Source organism: Sprattus sprattus, assembly GCF_963457725.1.
Source record: "Sprattus sprattus genome assembly, chromosome: 2".
Taxonomy (NCBI): domain Eukaryota; kingdom Metazoa; phylum Chordata; class Actinopteri; order Clupeiformes; family Clupeidae; genus Sprattus; species Sprattus sprattus.
The window spans coordinates 53,290,933-53,309,223 of record NC_137921.1 but is presented as its reverse complement, the minus strand read 5'-3'; the positions used below and the strand labels follow the sequence as shown (position 1 = coordinate 53,309,223).

The following is an 18,291-nucleotide window of genomic DNA, read 5'->3' as shown; positions in this document are numbered from 1 at the left end:
TCTTTGGCCCTTGTTGTAATTACTTCATCTGCAATAAAATATGAACTTTTCTTAGTAGTGTAAATGCGTCTGGTTACTCTGATGTAAGATGTGATGAGGCTGTACTGTTATAATGCAATGTTGTATTACATTTTGGTTTATTCCATGGTGTTTTTCATAGTTACATTTGGAAAGGGCAAATATGTATTCTTCCTATCAGTTTGCTAAAAAATACGTGCGTATTTTTAGTATTCGATTGTTTAGTTTTCCTCCATGGACGCAAACTAATGAGAGATGCATATGTCAAGCAAGGACAGAGCTTTGCTGATTGCCCATCCTTAGACCTCTGTTCCACTGTTTTCTCATTGCATTACAATAAGGCCATCTTAAAAGAAGCTAACTGGATAGAAAGTGATCGGTAAAATACATTTATGAAACTAACCTATCACATGACCTGCACATTTGCGTAAAACCAGAGCCGGTCCTGACCTCCCTGGGGCCCTAAGCAACATTCTGTTAAGGGGCCCACCTGACCTGTGAGCCAGGTAAACAACTGCTGTTGCCACACAGTCACAACTGACAACCCAGGGCTCTCGCTACAATCCCTCCTTTAAAACTCACTTGGTGCTTGCTCCTTCTGTCTGTGTAAGTGTAAGTAGGCCTATGCAGAGCAGAATGAGGTATAAACATATATTATTTGAATTGAATATTTTCTATAGAAACTTAAGATAAGTGAATATTTACAGAAAATTGTAGAAAAATATTAAAATATAACATTGCTTTGACATGATACAGCTCTAAGGCTGAAAATAGTCAAATAAAAACAATGAAGCTGAGTGATTAACGATGGCTGTTCCCGTGCAACGCAGTTGTCTTTTCCAAGCTGCAGTTGTCCGTTGGCCTTTATCGAATATAGTAAATAGTTTTTCATTCTCACTTTTGACAGGCACAAAGTCACAGAACACAGCCCTGGACCTGTCTGACAATCAAACAAGACACAAATAGACCAAGAGATGTAGGCTGCCTAGCTAGGTTAGCGGGTGGGGAAGAAGAGAAAACTAATTTGGAACCAAAGTAACACGGAGATTTTCCTGTCCTGGTTGCTCTCTGTTGCGTAAGAGCAGGTGCAAAAACAGCCTCCCCCCACTCTCTGTTAAATTGCTTGATAGTCCAACAAACAGGAAGCTTTCCTTACCCAGAGTCCCAGACGCAATTGCTTGACTGCAGAGCAAGGTTCAATACGGAGTTGTCAGCTGTGCGAAATGACGGTGCTATTACATATATTGGAACTGTTAGACATCAAAAGCTTTTTGCTTCTTGTCTTCATTTTCCTTCTGGTATTTGACTGCATCAAAACCAAACCACCAAAGAATTGTCCCCCTGGACCGTGGTCATTGCCTTTTATAGGCGATTTACATCACATTGACATCACCAAAATCCATCTACAGTTTGTCAAGGTAAGTCATGCATATGTGAGACCAACCTGACTATGCGGACTAAACGAAGCTGTAAAGATGATGATGTTTGAGCTAATTATTGCACTTCCAACTAAAGGAAGTGTCTACTTTTGGTAACATTAAAGACGCTGCCTTTTATTGACGTCTTTGTAAGACCTGTGTGAAGTTGGCCCCCCGTCTCATTCAAAATATTAAAATAACACTGCTGTTCGTTTGTGCTAGGTTTGTGCTGGTTTGTGCCGTAAAAATTATCGTTTGTGCTGGTAAGGATTTTGAGTAATTCAAAATTGCATTTTTCTGGCATGTGACGTCACCCAGCCCCCCGTTCACGCCCAAATCTCATCAAAATAGTCCCAATCGTTAGTGCTACGTTTGTGCTGGTTTGTGCCGTCAAAAGAAATTGTTTTGCTATTATGGTTTCATAGACATTCCCGTTTGATTTTTCACACATGACGTCACTCAGCCCCCCGTCCACCTTCAAATCGCGTCAAAATGGTCTCTATCGTTAGTGCTACGTTTGTGCTGGTTTGTGCAGTCAAAAGAAATATTTGTGCAACTATAGTTTAAAAGGTATTCCAGTTTGATTTTTCTCACGTGACGTCACTCAGCCCCCCGTCCATCTTCAAATCGCGTCAAAATGGTCTCTATCGTTAGTGCTACGTTAGTGCTGGTTTGTGCTGTTAAAAGAAATGTTTTTGATACTTTACTTTTTAAGTAATTAATAAAACTTTATTTTCCCTTCTTGTTATGTAAACAGACCACTTGTTATGCAACCAGCACCCATAGAACGTTCAAATCGTGTCAAAATGATCTCTATCGTTAGTGCTACGTTTGTGCTGGTTTGTGCAGTCAAAAGAAATGTTTGTGCCACTATAGTTTAAAATATATTCCCGTTTGAATTCTCTCATGTGACGTCACTCAACCCCCTTCAAATCGCGTCAATCTGGTCTCTATCGTTAGTGCTTCGTTAGTGCTCTTTTGTGCTGTTAAAATAAATGTTTTTGATACTATACTTTTTAAGTCATTATTCAAACTTGATTTTGCCCTCTTGTTATGCACACAGCCCACACTGTCAACCTTCAAATCGCGGCAAAATGGTCTCTATCGTTTGTGCCAGGTTTGTGCTGGTTTGTGCTGTTAAAATAAATGTTTGCGATACTATTCAGGTCTGTGCTCTGCCCTTTTTCTGTTTTATAACTTTGTCTCCCTTGTGTTGTCACGTGTTCTTTCTTCCTGTGTTTGTTTGCCTTTGTCTCCTCGTGTCTGACTCCTCACGCCCTTTCCCCTGTGATGAGGTACAATGTGCCCTCGTAGGCTACTCCTAGCGCAAAACGTTCAAGCAGCACTAAGGAGTTTTTGGCTCCCCTAGTCATTTCCCTACCGACACCCATGGCAAGGCCGGAGATGCCATTCTCCGTATTAAAAGTAATTGTAGCGGCACAATTGTAATGTTGGGTGCTATATCTTACCTTTTATTGTGGTGTTCAGTAATCCTGTCGCTCATTAGTTCCTCCTCAAAAACCTGCTCTCTACCAGCGGCTTCCAGCTGTACACCCCGTTGTGCAGGTCAAAAGGGATTGGGGAACGATAGAGAGGTCACCCAATCACTTGATCCCAGAGTTCCATAGAGACCCTGACCTTCACTGGCTATCCCAAGTCCAGTTTCATGGTCCCCCGCACCCCCCCTGACTGACCCACCTGTCCAGTTGTTGTCAATACAGAAGCTGGAGGAGAGCGTCATCATTAGCGTGTTCATCAGTCAAATCACGTTCATCCTGCCATCCATATCTTGAGAGTGTGCGTTTGAAATACATACCGTTCTTATTTTGTTATTAGGACTTTGACATCATCTGTTCTTACCGGACAATCAGTGGCCTTCATACAAATCCTTTTGGGATTCATTCATTCACATATCCCTATTATTTTATCACTTCACAATAGTTTATAAACATTTACTAATTGGTACAAATATAGCAGAAAAAAATCACAAACTTAGGACAAACAATTGAGACTATTTGTATGACATTTTGACGTTGACAGAGGGCTGTTACATATGGGGCGCCGTTTGTAAAATGTTGCACGTTCTAAAATCCTGCTCAGTTTTGGCACATTTAGCATTATAATACGGGGGAAAAAGCAAGACAATATTAACATGTCACCTTTTCAAACATTTAGAGAGAAATTGTTGTTTAAGTTGTTGTAAATAAATGTTAATGTTAATGTTAAATGTTATATGTAAATGTTATATATATATATATATGTAAATGATAAATGTAAACGTAAATATTAAATATAAACTTAAATGTTTAATGTTATATATAAATGTTAAATATAAGTGTTAAATGTAAATGTAAAATATAAATACTTAAATGTAAACGTAAATGTTAAATGTATATCTAAATGTTAAATGTCCGAATTATGTTCAGTCTACATTTAAGATTTGGCGCCAGAACATTACAATATTTACGGTAATTCGCTCGTGGAGCGGGATGTGGTGTTGGTTGCAGCACTTGTTCCCAATGTAGGTCGGTTTTGGAGAGCCGCCCTAACGCCAGCTGCAACAGCTTTCTCTATAATTAAAGCTAAATCTAATTCATTTGGACTTGCCATCTTGTTGTCTTGTCGTTATCTCGTGAATAAAAGACCGCGCTTTTCTCCATTCAAAAAACCCGTTGCTTCACGAGCGAATTACCGTAAATATTGTAATGTTCTGGCGCCAAATCTTAAATGTAGACTGAACATAATTCGGACATTTAACATTTAGATATACATTTAACATTTACGTTTACATTTAAGTATTTATATTTTACATTTACATTTAACACTTATATTTAACATTTATATATAACATTAAACATTTAAGTTTATATTTAATATTTACGTTTACATTTATCATTTACATATATATATATATAACATTTACATATAACATTTAACATTAACATTAACATTTATTTACAACAACTTAAACAACAATTTCTCTCTAAATGTTTGAAAAGGTGACATGTGAATATTGTCGTGCTTTTTCCCCCGTATTATAATGCTAAATGTGCCAAAACTGAGCAGGATTTTAGAACGTGCAACATTTTACAAACGGCGCCCCATAGTTACATAGCAAAACAACATAGCAAAATCAAGTTTTAATAATGATTTAAAAAGTATAGTATCAAAAACATTTCTTTTAACAGCACAAAAGAGCACTAACGAAGCACTAACGATAGAGACCATATTGACGCGATTTGAAGGTGGTTGAGGGGTTGAGTGACGTCACATGAGAGAATTCAAACGGGAATATATTTTAAACTATAGTGGCACAAATATTTCTTTTGACTGCACAAACCAGCACAAACGTAGCACTAACGATAGAGACCATTTTGACACGATTTGAACGTTCTATGGGTGCTGGTTGCATAACAAGTGGTCTGTTTACATAACAAGAAGGGAAAATAAAGTTTTATTAATTACTTAAAAAGTAAAGTATCAAAAACATTTCTTTTAACAGCACAAACCAGCACTAACGTAGCACTAACGATAGAGACCATTTTGACGCGATTTGAAGATGGACGGGGGGCTGAGTGACGTCACGTGAGAAAAATCAAACTGGAATACCTTTTAAACTATAGTTGCACAAATATTTCTTTTGACTGCACAAACCAGCACAAACGTAGCACTAACGATAGAGACCATTTTGACGCGATTTGAAGGTGGACGGGGGGCTGAGTGACGTCATGTGTGAAAAATCAAACGGGAATGTCTATGAAACCATAATAGCAAAACAATTTCTTTTGACGGCACAAACCAGCACAAACGTAGCACTAACGATTGGGACTATTTTGATGAGATTTGGGCGTGAACGGGGGGCTGGGTGACGTCACATGCCAGAAAATGCAATTTTGAATTACTCAAAATCCTTACCAGCACAAACGATAATTTTTACGGCACAAACCAGCACAAACCTAGCACAAACGAACAGCAGTGTTATTTTAATATTTTGAATGAGACGGGGGGCCAACTTCACACAGGTCTTAGACCGAGATGTTACGCTGCACTTAACCATAAGACTATTTATCAATGACAGGTCAACATGATATGATTTCATACGGGGGTTACAATACATCGAGAACTTCGAAGCGTACATAATATAGTACGCGTTCGTAAAATAGACGGTCTTAGGTAACAATCATAGCTTAGCCATGTGACTCAGATCTGCAGGTAAGGCCATAGCTGGGAATTGGTACAATTCGCCTGCGCGAGAGTCGCTATTCGCTTCACGCGAGAGTCGCCATTCGCTTCACGCGAATCAGGCACAATTCGAGTGGGCGAGACACTTTGTGAATGAAGCGCGCTTCACTTGACGCGATCAGAATTGCACAGAGACGGGTGCATATGAGACTGAATTGCACAGAGACGGGTGCATATGAGATATATACGTTGTTGACAATTCTCACAAAGACACGCGATCTGAATTGCACAGAGACGGGCGCATATGAGACATATAAGTTGTTGTAATGTCATTTATTTCTTTAAAATATAAATTACACACCAATAATAAAATACACACTCACAACATATAAAATACACACTCACAAAATATAAAATACACAATTCGAGTGGGCGAGAGTCGCCACTTTGTGAACGAAGCACGCTTCACTTAGGACACGAACTATAAAGACGACAACTCATTCAAAGACAAAACAAATAGCTGCACGTAACCTATAAACATTCACTGTAAAACGCAATTTGTTGGCATTACTTAAAAAAAGTTAGGAAACCGATTGCCCCAAAATTTTCAAGTAAAGTTGCTCATCAATTTGAAGTTGTTTTAGCTGAAAAGAAATATGTTACGACAACTCATGTCATGGTAGTACACTTGAGTCCAGGTAACTCAAAATCATTAGTTATCATCACTGAAAAATGTTAGTCAGGACCACTCATGTCATTGTAGTACAATTGAGTAGAGTTAACTCAAAACTCATTAGTTATCATTACTACAATAATATTAGTCCAGACAACTCATGTCATTGTAGTACAAATTAGTACAGTTAACTCAAAATCATTAGTTCGGGTCACTAAGAAAATGCCAGTTCAGAGAACTTAGTTATGTTCAGCTAGCAGGACTCATTAAAACAAGTTATCCTTACAAGGCTAAGTGTTCACAATACTAGGAAAATCTTAGGAAACCGATTGCCTTAAAATATTCAAATAAACTTTACTAAAAGTGTTAAGTTGTTGAAACAAAGACAGACAACAGTATCAGGGAATCACTGAAACACTTTATTTGTTCTCAGACAAGATAGCAAACAACCAGTCTATTGAAAGACTCCAATTGCACAGAGACGGGTGCATATGAGATATATACGTTGTTGACAATTCTCACAAACACACGCAATCTGAATTGCACAGAGACGGGCGCATATGAGACATAGACGTTGTTGTAATGTCATTTATTTCTTTAAAATATAAATTACACACCAATAATAAAATACACACTCACAAAATATAAAATACACACTCACAAAATATAAAATACACAATTCGAGTGGGCGAGAGTCGGCACTTTGTGAATGAAGCGCGCTTCACTTAGGACGCAAACTATAAAGACGACAACTCATTCAAAGACAAAACAAATAGCTGCACGTAACCTATAAACGTTGAGACTTTTATTAAAGATCTTACTCATTCTCGTGGTCGGTAACAGCAACAATAACAAAACAGAGACAAATAGCTACACGGTCAAGCAATGTCATTTCATGTCATTTATTTCAAAAACAAACAATCAGAGTGTAATAGCTCTGGTTCCAAGACACAAAAAAGCCAGGAACCAGGTCTGATGGCCCATCAACCTACACAAAAGGCCAGGAGTCGCCTTGATGGTTCTAACCTGGTGCTGTGTAAACTACCTTGTGGGTGTTGAATTGTTTTTTTTTTTGTTCAGCCACTTAACATTTTATAGTGTATTCATATCTATATCTACTTATTTAAAATTGTTGTCCCTATTCATTGTATTTATGTCATATCATGCCTCTTACCTCATATTCATTGTACTTATATCATATCATGACTCTTACCTCATATTCATTGTACTTATATATCTTATCATGTCTCTTACCTCATTCATAACCTCTATTGCTACCTTCACCTGTACCTGTATCATATCTGCACTAATGACCAACTATTGCTGCCAATGTTACTACTGCTCATACCCCATATATCTTGTACTGTCATATCATACTGTATATATCCCATCTATTAATTTTTATATTACCACTATGCAGAATACTCTGCACTCTTCTGCTATGGTTCTTCTGGTTAGATTCCGTTGCATTGTACTTATATCATGACTCTCTTACCTCATATTCATTGTACTTATATCTTATCATGTCTCTTACCTCATTCATAACTTCTATTGCTACCTGTACCTGTATCATATCTGCGCTAATGACCAACTATTGCTGCCAATGTTACAACTGCTCATACCCCATATATCTTGCGCTGTCATATCATACTGAATACAAATGCTATACAATACATTATCTGTAAGGTTGTGAGTGTGCAGTGGTAATGTAAGTTGATATTGATATATTGATATATGTTTTTATTCAGTCACACACAGTAACAACAAACAAGTTCAACACAAATAATAATACATTCAAAGTGACTGAAAAGGCACAAGCTGAAGCATAATGCTTGTATTTAAGCCTGTCCTGTTTGACCAATTTAAGCTACCCATGCATTTTTTTTTTTTTACAAGTAATACATGTAATGGAAATAAAAAAACAAACAAAAGAATTGCCTCCAAAAAGTTAGTCACAAGAACAGCAATGAAGCAAGATCCCAAATAAACAGCACAAAATCCTGCATACATTATGGACACTTGTAGCCCTCAAAAATGGCTTTAGCTACCTTCCCTTTGAAAACAAAAAATGTCTTACACTTTGTTAAGATTATGTTAGCATCATTCCATAATGAAATTCCAACAACAAATATACATCTCCTTTTAATTTATTTTTTGGCATTTGGTACAGTAAATGTACAGACATCTCTGAGATTATATTTTGTCTCTTGAAATGAGAAAAACCTTTGTATGCTGACTGGGAGTTGGTTTGATTTAGCTCGATACATTATTTGCATTATTTTATAATATACCAGATCATTACATTTCATAACAAATGATTTCATAAACAATGGGTTAGTGGGTGCATAATAATCAACCTTATTTATTATCCTTATGGCTCGTTTTTGTAAAATAATGATTTCATTGACAGTTGTTTTATATGCCAATCCCCAGACTTCCACACAATATGATATGTAGGGAAGTATAAGTGAACAGTAAATAATATGTAAGGCCTTATAGTTTAACATGCTTCTTGATTTGTACAAAATTGCTATCATCTTAGAGCTCTTTCCTTTGATATAATAAACATGTGGTTTCCATGTTAATTTATGGTCAATGACCACTCCTAGAAATGTTATCTCGGTCACTCGTTCAGCATCACTTATTTTTAATTGAATGTCCTTACCTATTTCCTTTTCGATTTCCAAAGACCATGAATTAGTTTTTTTATTTTTCTATTGAGTGACAATCTATTAACATCAAACAATGTTTTGAGGATTTCTAAATCTCTTTCAATAGAAGTCAAGAGTTGCTGTAAATTATTACCAGAACAGTAGGCTACATGTTTGTATCAGTTGGATTCGTAGAACGTAATAAATTACAATGCTTGACCTTCGTGTGGCTATTTGTCTCTGTTTTGTTATTGTTGTTGTTACCGACCACGAGAATGAGTAAGATCTTCAATGTGTTGGGGAGTATGATTGGGTGTTTCGTACTCACGGATATTGGTGCTCTACCTATTCGTCCACCCACCTTCATCATGCCATCTTCAATGAATGGATCCAGACTCAAAAGAGAGCTATCCGACTTCACTGGTTGGTTCTTATTCAGGAGTTTGAATTCTGAGTTCAAGTGGCGTTGCTGTTCATAACGAATGATTGATTTCTCTGCTACTTCTAGGTCCTCCACTGTTAAGCCTTTTGGCTCATCCTGCCTTCTAGTGAGTATTTTTCCCTTTTTCAGCAGAGATCTCTTAAATTTGATGAGCCATGCCACTGCTCGTACTAATTTTTTCCATGAAGAGTAGTGCTCAATCAATTTGGTGGTGGCAGCATTGGTGAGATTGACAGTGATAACAGTGATGTCAGGCTTTACCTCTGGGTCACCTTGAGGGATGTGGCTGAGGTCCTGTGGCAAGCTAGGCCATTGACTTTCATTCTGTGATAGGAAGAGGGGGCCGTTAAGCCACCTGGTGGAGGTCAAAAGTGGCATAATGTGCAAGCCACGTGATGCATCATCTGCAGGGTTTTGCTCAGAGCGTACATACCTCCATTGCTGCTTTTTGGAGAGGTTGTGGATTACTGCCACTCTGTTTGCCACCTAAGTATGAAACCTTTTTGTCGTGTTGTGAATGTACTTTAGTACGGTTGTACTGTCGGTCCCGAAAGTGGACGCACTCAATTCCATGTGGAGTTCTTTCTGTAACATCCTGTCCACCTTCACAGCCAGCGTTGCGGCTGCAAGCTCCAGTCTAGGGATTGTCAGCTGTTTCAGAGGAGCTACTCTTGCTTTCCCCAGAACGAATGCGACGTGAACATCATTGGTGTCGTTGGTGAGTCTAAGGTAACTTACAGTCCCATATCCTGACTGGCTTGCATCGCAGAAGTGGTGCAGTTCGGCAGTCTTTACAGTGAAATTCATGCACCTGTCCATCTCGAATCTGTCTAACTGCTCCAATTCAGTGAGCCATCTTTTCCAGGGTCCAGTCATCTCATCAGGAATTAGATCATCCCATCCATATCTTTCCTGACAAAGCTTTTGCAGGATCTGTTTGGCCTGAAGTGTGAAAGGGGAAAGGACCCCCAGTGGGTCGTAAAGGGAACTCACCACGGAGAGAATGTTGCGTCTGGTAGGGGCTTTGTTTTTCACTGCCATACGAAAGGTGAATTTGTCATTTTGGATATTCCATTGTATTCCTAATGCTCTTTCCAGTGGTGGTTTGTCTAGATCCAAGTCAAGTGTTTTCACAATTGCAGCTCTGTGGCTTTCAGGGATGGTTTCCAGGACTTTGCAGCTGTTGCTCACCCATTTATTCAAAGTGAAGCCACCTTGGGCACATGCCTTTCTCAAGTCACTGGTAAGCTGGATTGCTTCTTGTACAGTGGGTACACTCCTTAGACAATCACCCCACATTGCTGCACATTAACCGCTCTGACCACACAAAACAGCAGCCTCCAACAAAACCCACCAACAGCAATGCCCCTGTAGGAAACACTCAGGTGTCAGCAATTCATGCAGCAACAGGGGCCAGTAACAACTGTGCAATGGCGATTGTACCAGTCCAGATCAAAGTGGCAAATGGAAACAAGATCATCCAAACGTATGCTTTCCTTGATCCTGGCAGCACAACCTCCTTTTGCACTGAACAGCTGATGGAGAAACTGAACACCAGAGGGCGCAGTACCCAAATCACCCTGAGGACCATGGGCCAGGAGAGGCCTGTGAAATGCTACGAGGTCACAGGACTGGAGGTTGGTAGCATAGATAACAGTGTTTATATTGATCTACCAAATGTTTACACTCAGAAATCACTCAGAAATCCATCCCAGTCTCCAGTCTGTGTTGGAGCCATATTGTGATTTTGTGTAACCTTAATTTATTTAACCTGTAAATGGAAGACTTTAGTTAGCTCTTACTTTCCTGGACCTGAACACTCTCTGGCTTGTCAGCGCACCTATAGGTGATTTGGAATGGCACTGTGAACCCCTCCCTTTGACGCGCATTGGTGGCGGGAGTCACAGACCTTAATTAATTGGTACACTCACAGGTGCCTGGCAGACAGAGTGTGTGTAGGAAATAGTTTTCGACCGCATAGCGTTATCCAAGCTTTATTGCTTATTTCTTTGTTTGTTTGATGAAATGGAAAGTCAACCGGACTGTAGACAATAAATGCAAACATCTCAACTTTAATGTCACTCTCCGTGCGTGCTTAATTCAAGAATGCGCGTCTGAAACGCCATACTCTGTCTCACGTGGCCAAAGAAAAGTTTGGTTTAAAAATTGGCCTTTACAAGTCTCAACAACGTTTATAGGTTACGTGCAGCTATTTGTTTTGTCTTTGAATGAGTTATCGTCTTTATAGTTCGCGTCCTAAGTGAAGCGCGCTTCATTCACAAAGTGGCGACTCTCGCCCACTCGAATTGTGTATTTTATATTTTGTGAGTGTGTATTTTATATTTTGTGAGTGTGTATTTAATTATTGGTGTGTAATTTATATTTTAAAGAAATAAATGACATTACAACAACGTATGTCTCATATGCGCCCGTCTCTGTGCAATTCAGATCGCGTGTCTTTGTGAGAATTGTCAACAACGTATATATCTCATAAGCACCCGTCTCTGTGCAATTCAGTCTCATATGCACCCGTCTCTGTGCAATTCAGATCGCGTCAAGTGAAGCGCGCTTCATTCACAAAGTGTCTCGCCCACTCGAATTGTGCCTGATTCGCGTGAAGCGAATGGCGACTCTCGCACAGGCGAATTGTACCCGTTCGCATACAAGACCTTAGCTCAGATCTGTGCTGCCTGTAGACCTACTGACAAAGATAATATATTGCACTTTCCTTGTGTCTGTATTGCCTTAGTAGTAAGGTGTGTTCAGAATCATCAATAGAAAGGAAACAAAATGTACATGTCCACAACACCTTTGTAACAACACGAAAACACATGTTAAGGGATACATAATTCAGTGACACTAATTGATTTAAATGTAAACCCTTCCATGATGCTATTTACATAGTGTGAGCTTCATTTTGAATAGTAACCCCAATTACCTCACCTGTATTGCTTGCTTGATGGCTGCACGTCCCTGTAATGCAATGTTATGTGGATATTTGTATTTGTTTTATTGTGTCTTAGTAGCAGTGATATTGTGTCTCTCCCAGTTTGCTGAAAAATATGGGAACATTTTCAGTATTCGATTTTTTGGACAAAGGATTGTTGTTCTCAATGGACTCAAGCTATTGAGAGAAGCATATGTCCATCAAGGAGAAAACTTTGCTGATCGTTCCTCCTTACCTTTATTTGCTGATATTGTGGGAGACAAAGGTAATTTTCCACTACACAAAAGAGAAGACCAAGATAATGATGTCTTGAGTACTGTTAGCACTACAGGAGCTGGGACGTCCCTCTCTACCTTTAAGAAGCTTTGGATAAAAGTGTCTGCTAAATAACTTAATGTAATGTAAATGTGCTGTGTAATAACTGTTACATACTCAACTTCACCGTAAAGTACCATTCTGTTGTTTCAATCGTTATCTGGTTGGTTTCTGCTTAGGAGTTATTTTGTCTAATGGGTATGCTTGGAAACATCAGAGACGGTTTGCTCTTCACACCCTGAAGAATTTTGGATTGGGCAAAAAAAGCCTTGAGCCTTTCATCCTTCAAGAGTGCAGATATCTAAATGAAGCACTAGCTAATGAGCAAGGTAAATTAATAAGGCATATAATAATAAGGAAAAATCCAATTAAGTTCACAGCTGAGGAGCCTCAAGTTGGTGTGTGTTATCTTTGTACTTGTTTCATTCAGTAAATTCTTGTAAGTTTTGGATGTGTGTGTCCATACAGTCTTTTTACTTTGGTGCTCCCTGTTAAATCCTGCGACCCGCAGTGGCTTGTTAACAATGCTGTGTCCATCCCTATAAAAGTTGTGTGTGGCCTATCAAAACATGTTGACTTTTGCTTCTCCCAGGTAAACCATTCGATCCACTTTGGCTTGTTAACAATGCGGTGTCCAACATCATCTGCGTGCTGGTGTTTGGGGAGCGCTTTGAGTACTCCGACAATGACTTTCAGGCTCTCCTGAAGGACATCAATGAGGTCATCTTTCTGGAAGGATCAGCATGGGCTCAGGTGATCCTCTCCTCACACCCTTAGCTCTTTGTTATCCAGAAATTGAAACATGGAAAGTTGATACCCCACTGTCTTCAAATAAGCGTATTCCTTTTTTGTCTTCTTAGTTGTACAACATGTTCCCGTGGTTGATGCGCAGAGTGCCTGGCCCCCACCAGAAAATATTTAGTCTTTGGGAAAAACAGATTACTTTTGTAAAGAAAAAGATTGAAGACCATCAAGTAGACTATGATCCTTCGATCCCTAGGGACTACATTGATTGTTTCCTTGGAGAAATAGAAAAGGTGAGTTGAATCATTGTGATTGGGTCATATACAGATATACGTATGTAAATTGAAGACTTGACACAAGCTATCCCAACCAAGAGCTGGATTATATACTATTAGATTTAGTATATGAATAGAATCATCACAACAATCACTTGGAAGATATACTGTTCAATCATGCAATCATACAAGCATAACATGTCTAATTTCAGGATCTCTCTCCGTCAACCCAGAATAGTAATCCATCTCTTTTTCACACACAAATCTTTTTCATCTTCCTATTTCTCTGGGTATTAACACACTTCACACAGATAAGTAACAAAAAATTATCCTCTCTCACATTCTATTTTTCTTTATCTCTCTCTACATTTCTTTCTCTTTCTCTGTAGTTTACGGATGATGAAGCATCAGGCTTCAATGTGGAAAACTTGTGCTTCTGCACTCTGGACTTGTTTTTAGCAGGAACTGAGACCACAACTTCTACCCTGCACTGGGGGCTGCTCTACATGATCAAATATCCTGAGATTCAGCGTAAGTGTTTGCACAGTGTCATGCAAGATAACCACTAATCAGAGATGCTCTGCTTAGATTTAATGTCCAATTAGATTTACGGAAACCCCTCACATTTGTTAAACATTTCTAATTAAAATTATTTATGTGGCTTCATTTTTAGGAAAGGTGCAAGAGGAGATTGACAGCGTGGTTGGATCCTCACGACCGCCCTCCTTAACTGACAGGGAGAACATGCCTTACACTGATGCTGTTATCCATGAGACCCAGAGAATCGGAAACATTATTCCCTTGAATGTGGGCAGAAGTGCCACCAAAGACACCCAAGTTGGTGACTTCATCATTCCCAAGGTGAGCTTTGCTCACTGTTGGCCCTACTGCTTTTGAAATGGGGTATCTTGCTAAATAACTTCCAATAAATCAGCATTTTCTTGAATACTCTAGCTCCTTTCCACTGCATGGTACCGGCACAACTGGACCCGACTACTCCCCTTTCTTGGTTTTCCATTGAGTAAATCTGGTACCTAGTACCTGGTCCTTTTTTTGGTACCACTTCCATCAAGGTTCGAAGTAAGTTGAGGCATAACCAAAAGGTGATGTGAGAGCATTTAAGACTTCTGATTGGTCAAAGAGGATTGTCACTAGAATTATCATTACACTTATGCTGTCATTAGCTACCAGATAAGCCTACCCTCTTGCATCGCCTTTGAGCAACCAGAATTGTCCCAAACGCTCCTCTTTTTTTTAGCAGTCTTTTGTCTTGCTGCCTACAGCCTCTCCTGAAACCGAATTTGTCTCCTTGCTATGACAATCTACAGCCACATACTGACATCATGGCAGTTTTATGCAGCGTTGTTATGACGACCAGCTTCATTGACTGGTTACTAAACTGCAGAGGAAAATGAAGTAGCTGGTACCAAAAGCAGGTAGAGTCTAGCCAGTACCATGCAGTGGAAAAGTGGCTTATGGCTAGAATAATTCCCAAAATGCTGAAGTGTGAAGCCTAGAATTGTTTTTATGTATTTATTAGTGCTGTCAGTTTAACGCGTTATTAACGGCGTTAACGCAAACCCATTTTGTGTGAAGCCTAGCATTGTTTTTATGTATTTATTAACTTTTGCGTTGGTTCTTCAGGGCACAATGGTGCTGGCCAGCCTGACCTCTGTGTTGTTCGATGAGACAGAATGGGAGACCCCTCACACCTTCAACCCAGAACACTTCCTGGATACAGAGGGGAAGTTCAGGAGGAGGGAGGGCTTCCTGCCTTTCTCTCTTGGTGCGAATTTAGTACTGAACATGTCAGCAATGAGTCTTAAACATGTCATTGTAATTATGACACACATGAGCTTATGATATGATTTTGTCATTTAGTCAGATGTATAATTGGTAACCTGAAGAAAAATTACTTTAACACATACTTTTTAAGCTACAGACTGTCGTGTTCCCCAACACATTTCTTTGATATTTCTTGACTGTGTGGTGTTCTGTGTGCTTTTTCTCAGGGAAGAGAGTGTGCCTGGGAGAGCAACTTGCTAGGATGAATCTGTTCCTGTTCTTCACCTCACTGCTCCAGCGGTTCTCCTTCTCAGCACCACAGGGAGTAGAACCCAGTTTGGAGTACAGACTTGGAGCCACTCACAGCCCCCAACCCTATCAACTCTGTGCTGTTCCTCGCTGAGACGCTTAGTTGAGCACTTTATTTAAACTGCTGTGCTGCTTTCCGATACACACAAATATTTGTATGATTCCAGTATGTTGAATTTTACATATAATTGAACATAATATTATTAATATTGAAATATTATTATTATTATGTTGGTAGTGAATTAACGTTAAAATCAAATTTGTATACTTTAAATGTATGAGGTAAGCAGTGATCAGTCTTAATTGTTCTTTCGCTCCCCATGCTGTTGTTGTGTATGTCAGAATGAAAATGGGTTCCATTGTGCTTGCTTTAAAGGGGTATAGGCCCTGGGCTCTGTAAAGCGCTGTGAGACAATCAATCCTTTAACTCTGTGCTGTTCTTCGCTAAGATGCATATAAACTTTCTTTGTATGCTGTGCTGCTCTCTAAATCTGAACAGGACATCTGATCAGATTGTAATATTTACTATAGGTATTGCTGTGTATGTAATACACAGCGAAACAAGTAGGCATAACCTTAAAGTGTTCTACGGTATCACATGCTATGAGGCATACATAGATGAAGTGGGGATCCACACAACAACAATGTCTTTCTTGTATATTACAGTATTTATTTAAGGGTTTGTTACATATGTGCATTTATACAGTATGGGACCGTATAAGTCTAAGCTTAGTGTTTACCTCAATGGGTGCCCAGACAATGTCAGTTCATCTTTATACATAAACTTCATGCAATAACTTGACTAGTTTCTTTGTTTTGCACTCCTTGCACTGTTTCCTGGCCTGCTCTTCTTCCCCTACCATGTTCTCTCTCCCTTCACAGCCCAAGCACACACAGCATCTTTACATGGAAGGACACTTTATAATGTACTTTAGGGACAAATGCCCCATAGTATGCTATTAAATATCCAGTCCGTGATTGTAATCCAATACCTTTTTTTAATAAGATTCAGTGACTTGCTCCTCAAGGTCCTTAAGCTGTCTGTTCTGTGTGTGCGCTCCCAAAAAAACAAAAAAAATAGCCCTGGCTTTGTATAGGCGAAACAAATATAGTGGCTTGGACCAAGCAATAAACAATTCCAGCCAATCAACATGTTGCTTCAGAAGCACAGAAGGGAGGGTGTAATTTCATTGGCTGTTGAGCTCAGTTATCAACAACAACAATCCCAAATGGATGGGTGAAAGAACTACAAAACGTTTGGAGCTAAATCAACTGCAATTTCCTGCTCACAAGCAGTCCTGGGTATTAATGCCAAACACCTTGAGGTTAAAACATGCCTATCAATATGCAACCATTCAGAGCTTTGATTTTTCCACTCTGATATTCGATGGAGGTTTGCTCTTTCACTTGCTGTGGCATCACGTGCTTGAGACTAAGAAGACAAGGTTTACCAGGTGTTGTGAGGTTAGCGAAATGACTGCTGTCCTATATATTGTCGCGACGAAAACTAGCCACCCTCGCAATTCCACAATCAATGGTCAAAAGGCCACATGTATTGATCTGAGGTTTATTGTAGTCATTAAGCCCCAAAAAGGAGATGGTCCATGGATTAGCTCGATCTCATTGTATGAATGTCTGGTCAGACTTTTTAAAGGAACCTAGTTTCTCCCATTGTCTTGTGTTTGGCTGTTCGCCAATCAGAATTTTCTATCTTATATTATATAAGTCCTTAATGTGGGTGTTACCCCCTGGTGTGTGGTTTTTTTTTTAGTTGTTGCGCCTGGTGGGGCCCCTGGAATGTTACTGGAGATCAATTAATTACTTTTACGGCCGCATACATGTTTTCAAGCTGTTCAGCATGTTCACTGGTTTAAATGAGGCCTTTCATACTGATGAGTTAATCCATGTTCATCTAGTCATAGAAAAATATCCTTGTTTGACATCGAGAGCATTTAGGTGTTTATTTCCTTCTGATATATGACTACGTCCAAACCAAACCACCAAAGAATTTTCCTTCTGGATCGTGGTCATTGCCTTTCATAGGCGAGTCGACCTGTTTCACATTGATTTAAACTGAAGTGCTTCAAGGTAGGTCATGCAGGGACAGCACATCTGAATATTATTTTGAAACCAAGCCCGGGATAAATGCAAAATAGGCCACGTGTTAAGGTAAAACAGTTGCATAATGTTACTTTAAGATCGTTTTCTGTTAATTCTAACAAAAAAATGCAAACTATAAACAGGTATAGTAACGTTGTGTAGAAACCGACCACACTCTTATTTGGATAGTCCCTTGTGACTATCTACAGATGCTCAGATTATAATCAAACTATCTTTTCTCTGTTAAATACAATTCATGGTACCGGTTAGGGTTGTGGGTTGGATTTGGTGAAGGTGATGTTCAGTAAACAATTAGAAAGACTAAACTTGAATTTCAATAAACCACCTGTTACATCTCTGTCGATGGACTAATCCAACTAAGTGTTACCTAATAACCTTAGAAACGCAGCATATTATTGACAACTGATTAAC

At 39.2% G+C, this 18,291-nt stretch overlaps 1 protein-coding gene across 3 annotated transcripts; it reads left to right on the top strand.

Moving 5' to 3' along the window:
• Window positions 1–1,210: 1,210 nt before the first annotated feature.
• Window positions 1,211–16,518, top strand: LOC308361307 (cytochrome P450 2J4-like). 3 transcript variants are annotated; one of them, XM_080833602.1, is made up of 11 exons: window positions 1,346–1,436; window positions 9,451–9,490; window positions 9,996–11,021; window positions 12,434–12,596; window positions 12,826–12,975; window positions 13,239–13,399; window positions 13,507–13,683; window positions 14,055–14,196; window positions 14,339–14,526; window positions 15,310–15,451; window positions 15,678–16,518. In XM_080833602.1, the coding sequence occupies exons 3-11, from the start codon at window positions 10,815–10,817 to the stop codon at window positions 15,851–15,853; spliced, it is 1,506 nt and encodes a 501-aa protein (XP_080689728.1). In that variant the 5' UTR covers window positions 1,346–1,436; window positions 9,451–9,490; window positions 9,996–10,814; the 3' UTR covers window positions 15,854–16,518. The 3 variants fall into 3 exon arrangements, with proteins under 3 accessions (XP_080689730.1, XP_080689728.1, XP_080689729.1); XM_080833603.1 differs by lacking the exon at window positions 1,346–1,436 and having other exon boundaries at window positions 7,128–10,113; window positions 10,250–11,021; XM_080833604.1 differs by lacking the exons at window positions 9,451–9,490; window positions 9,996–11,021 and having other exon boundaries at window positions 1,211–1,436.
• Window positions 16,519–18,291: the final 1,773 nt, after the last annotated feature.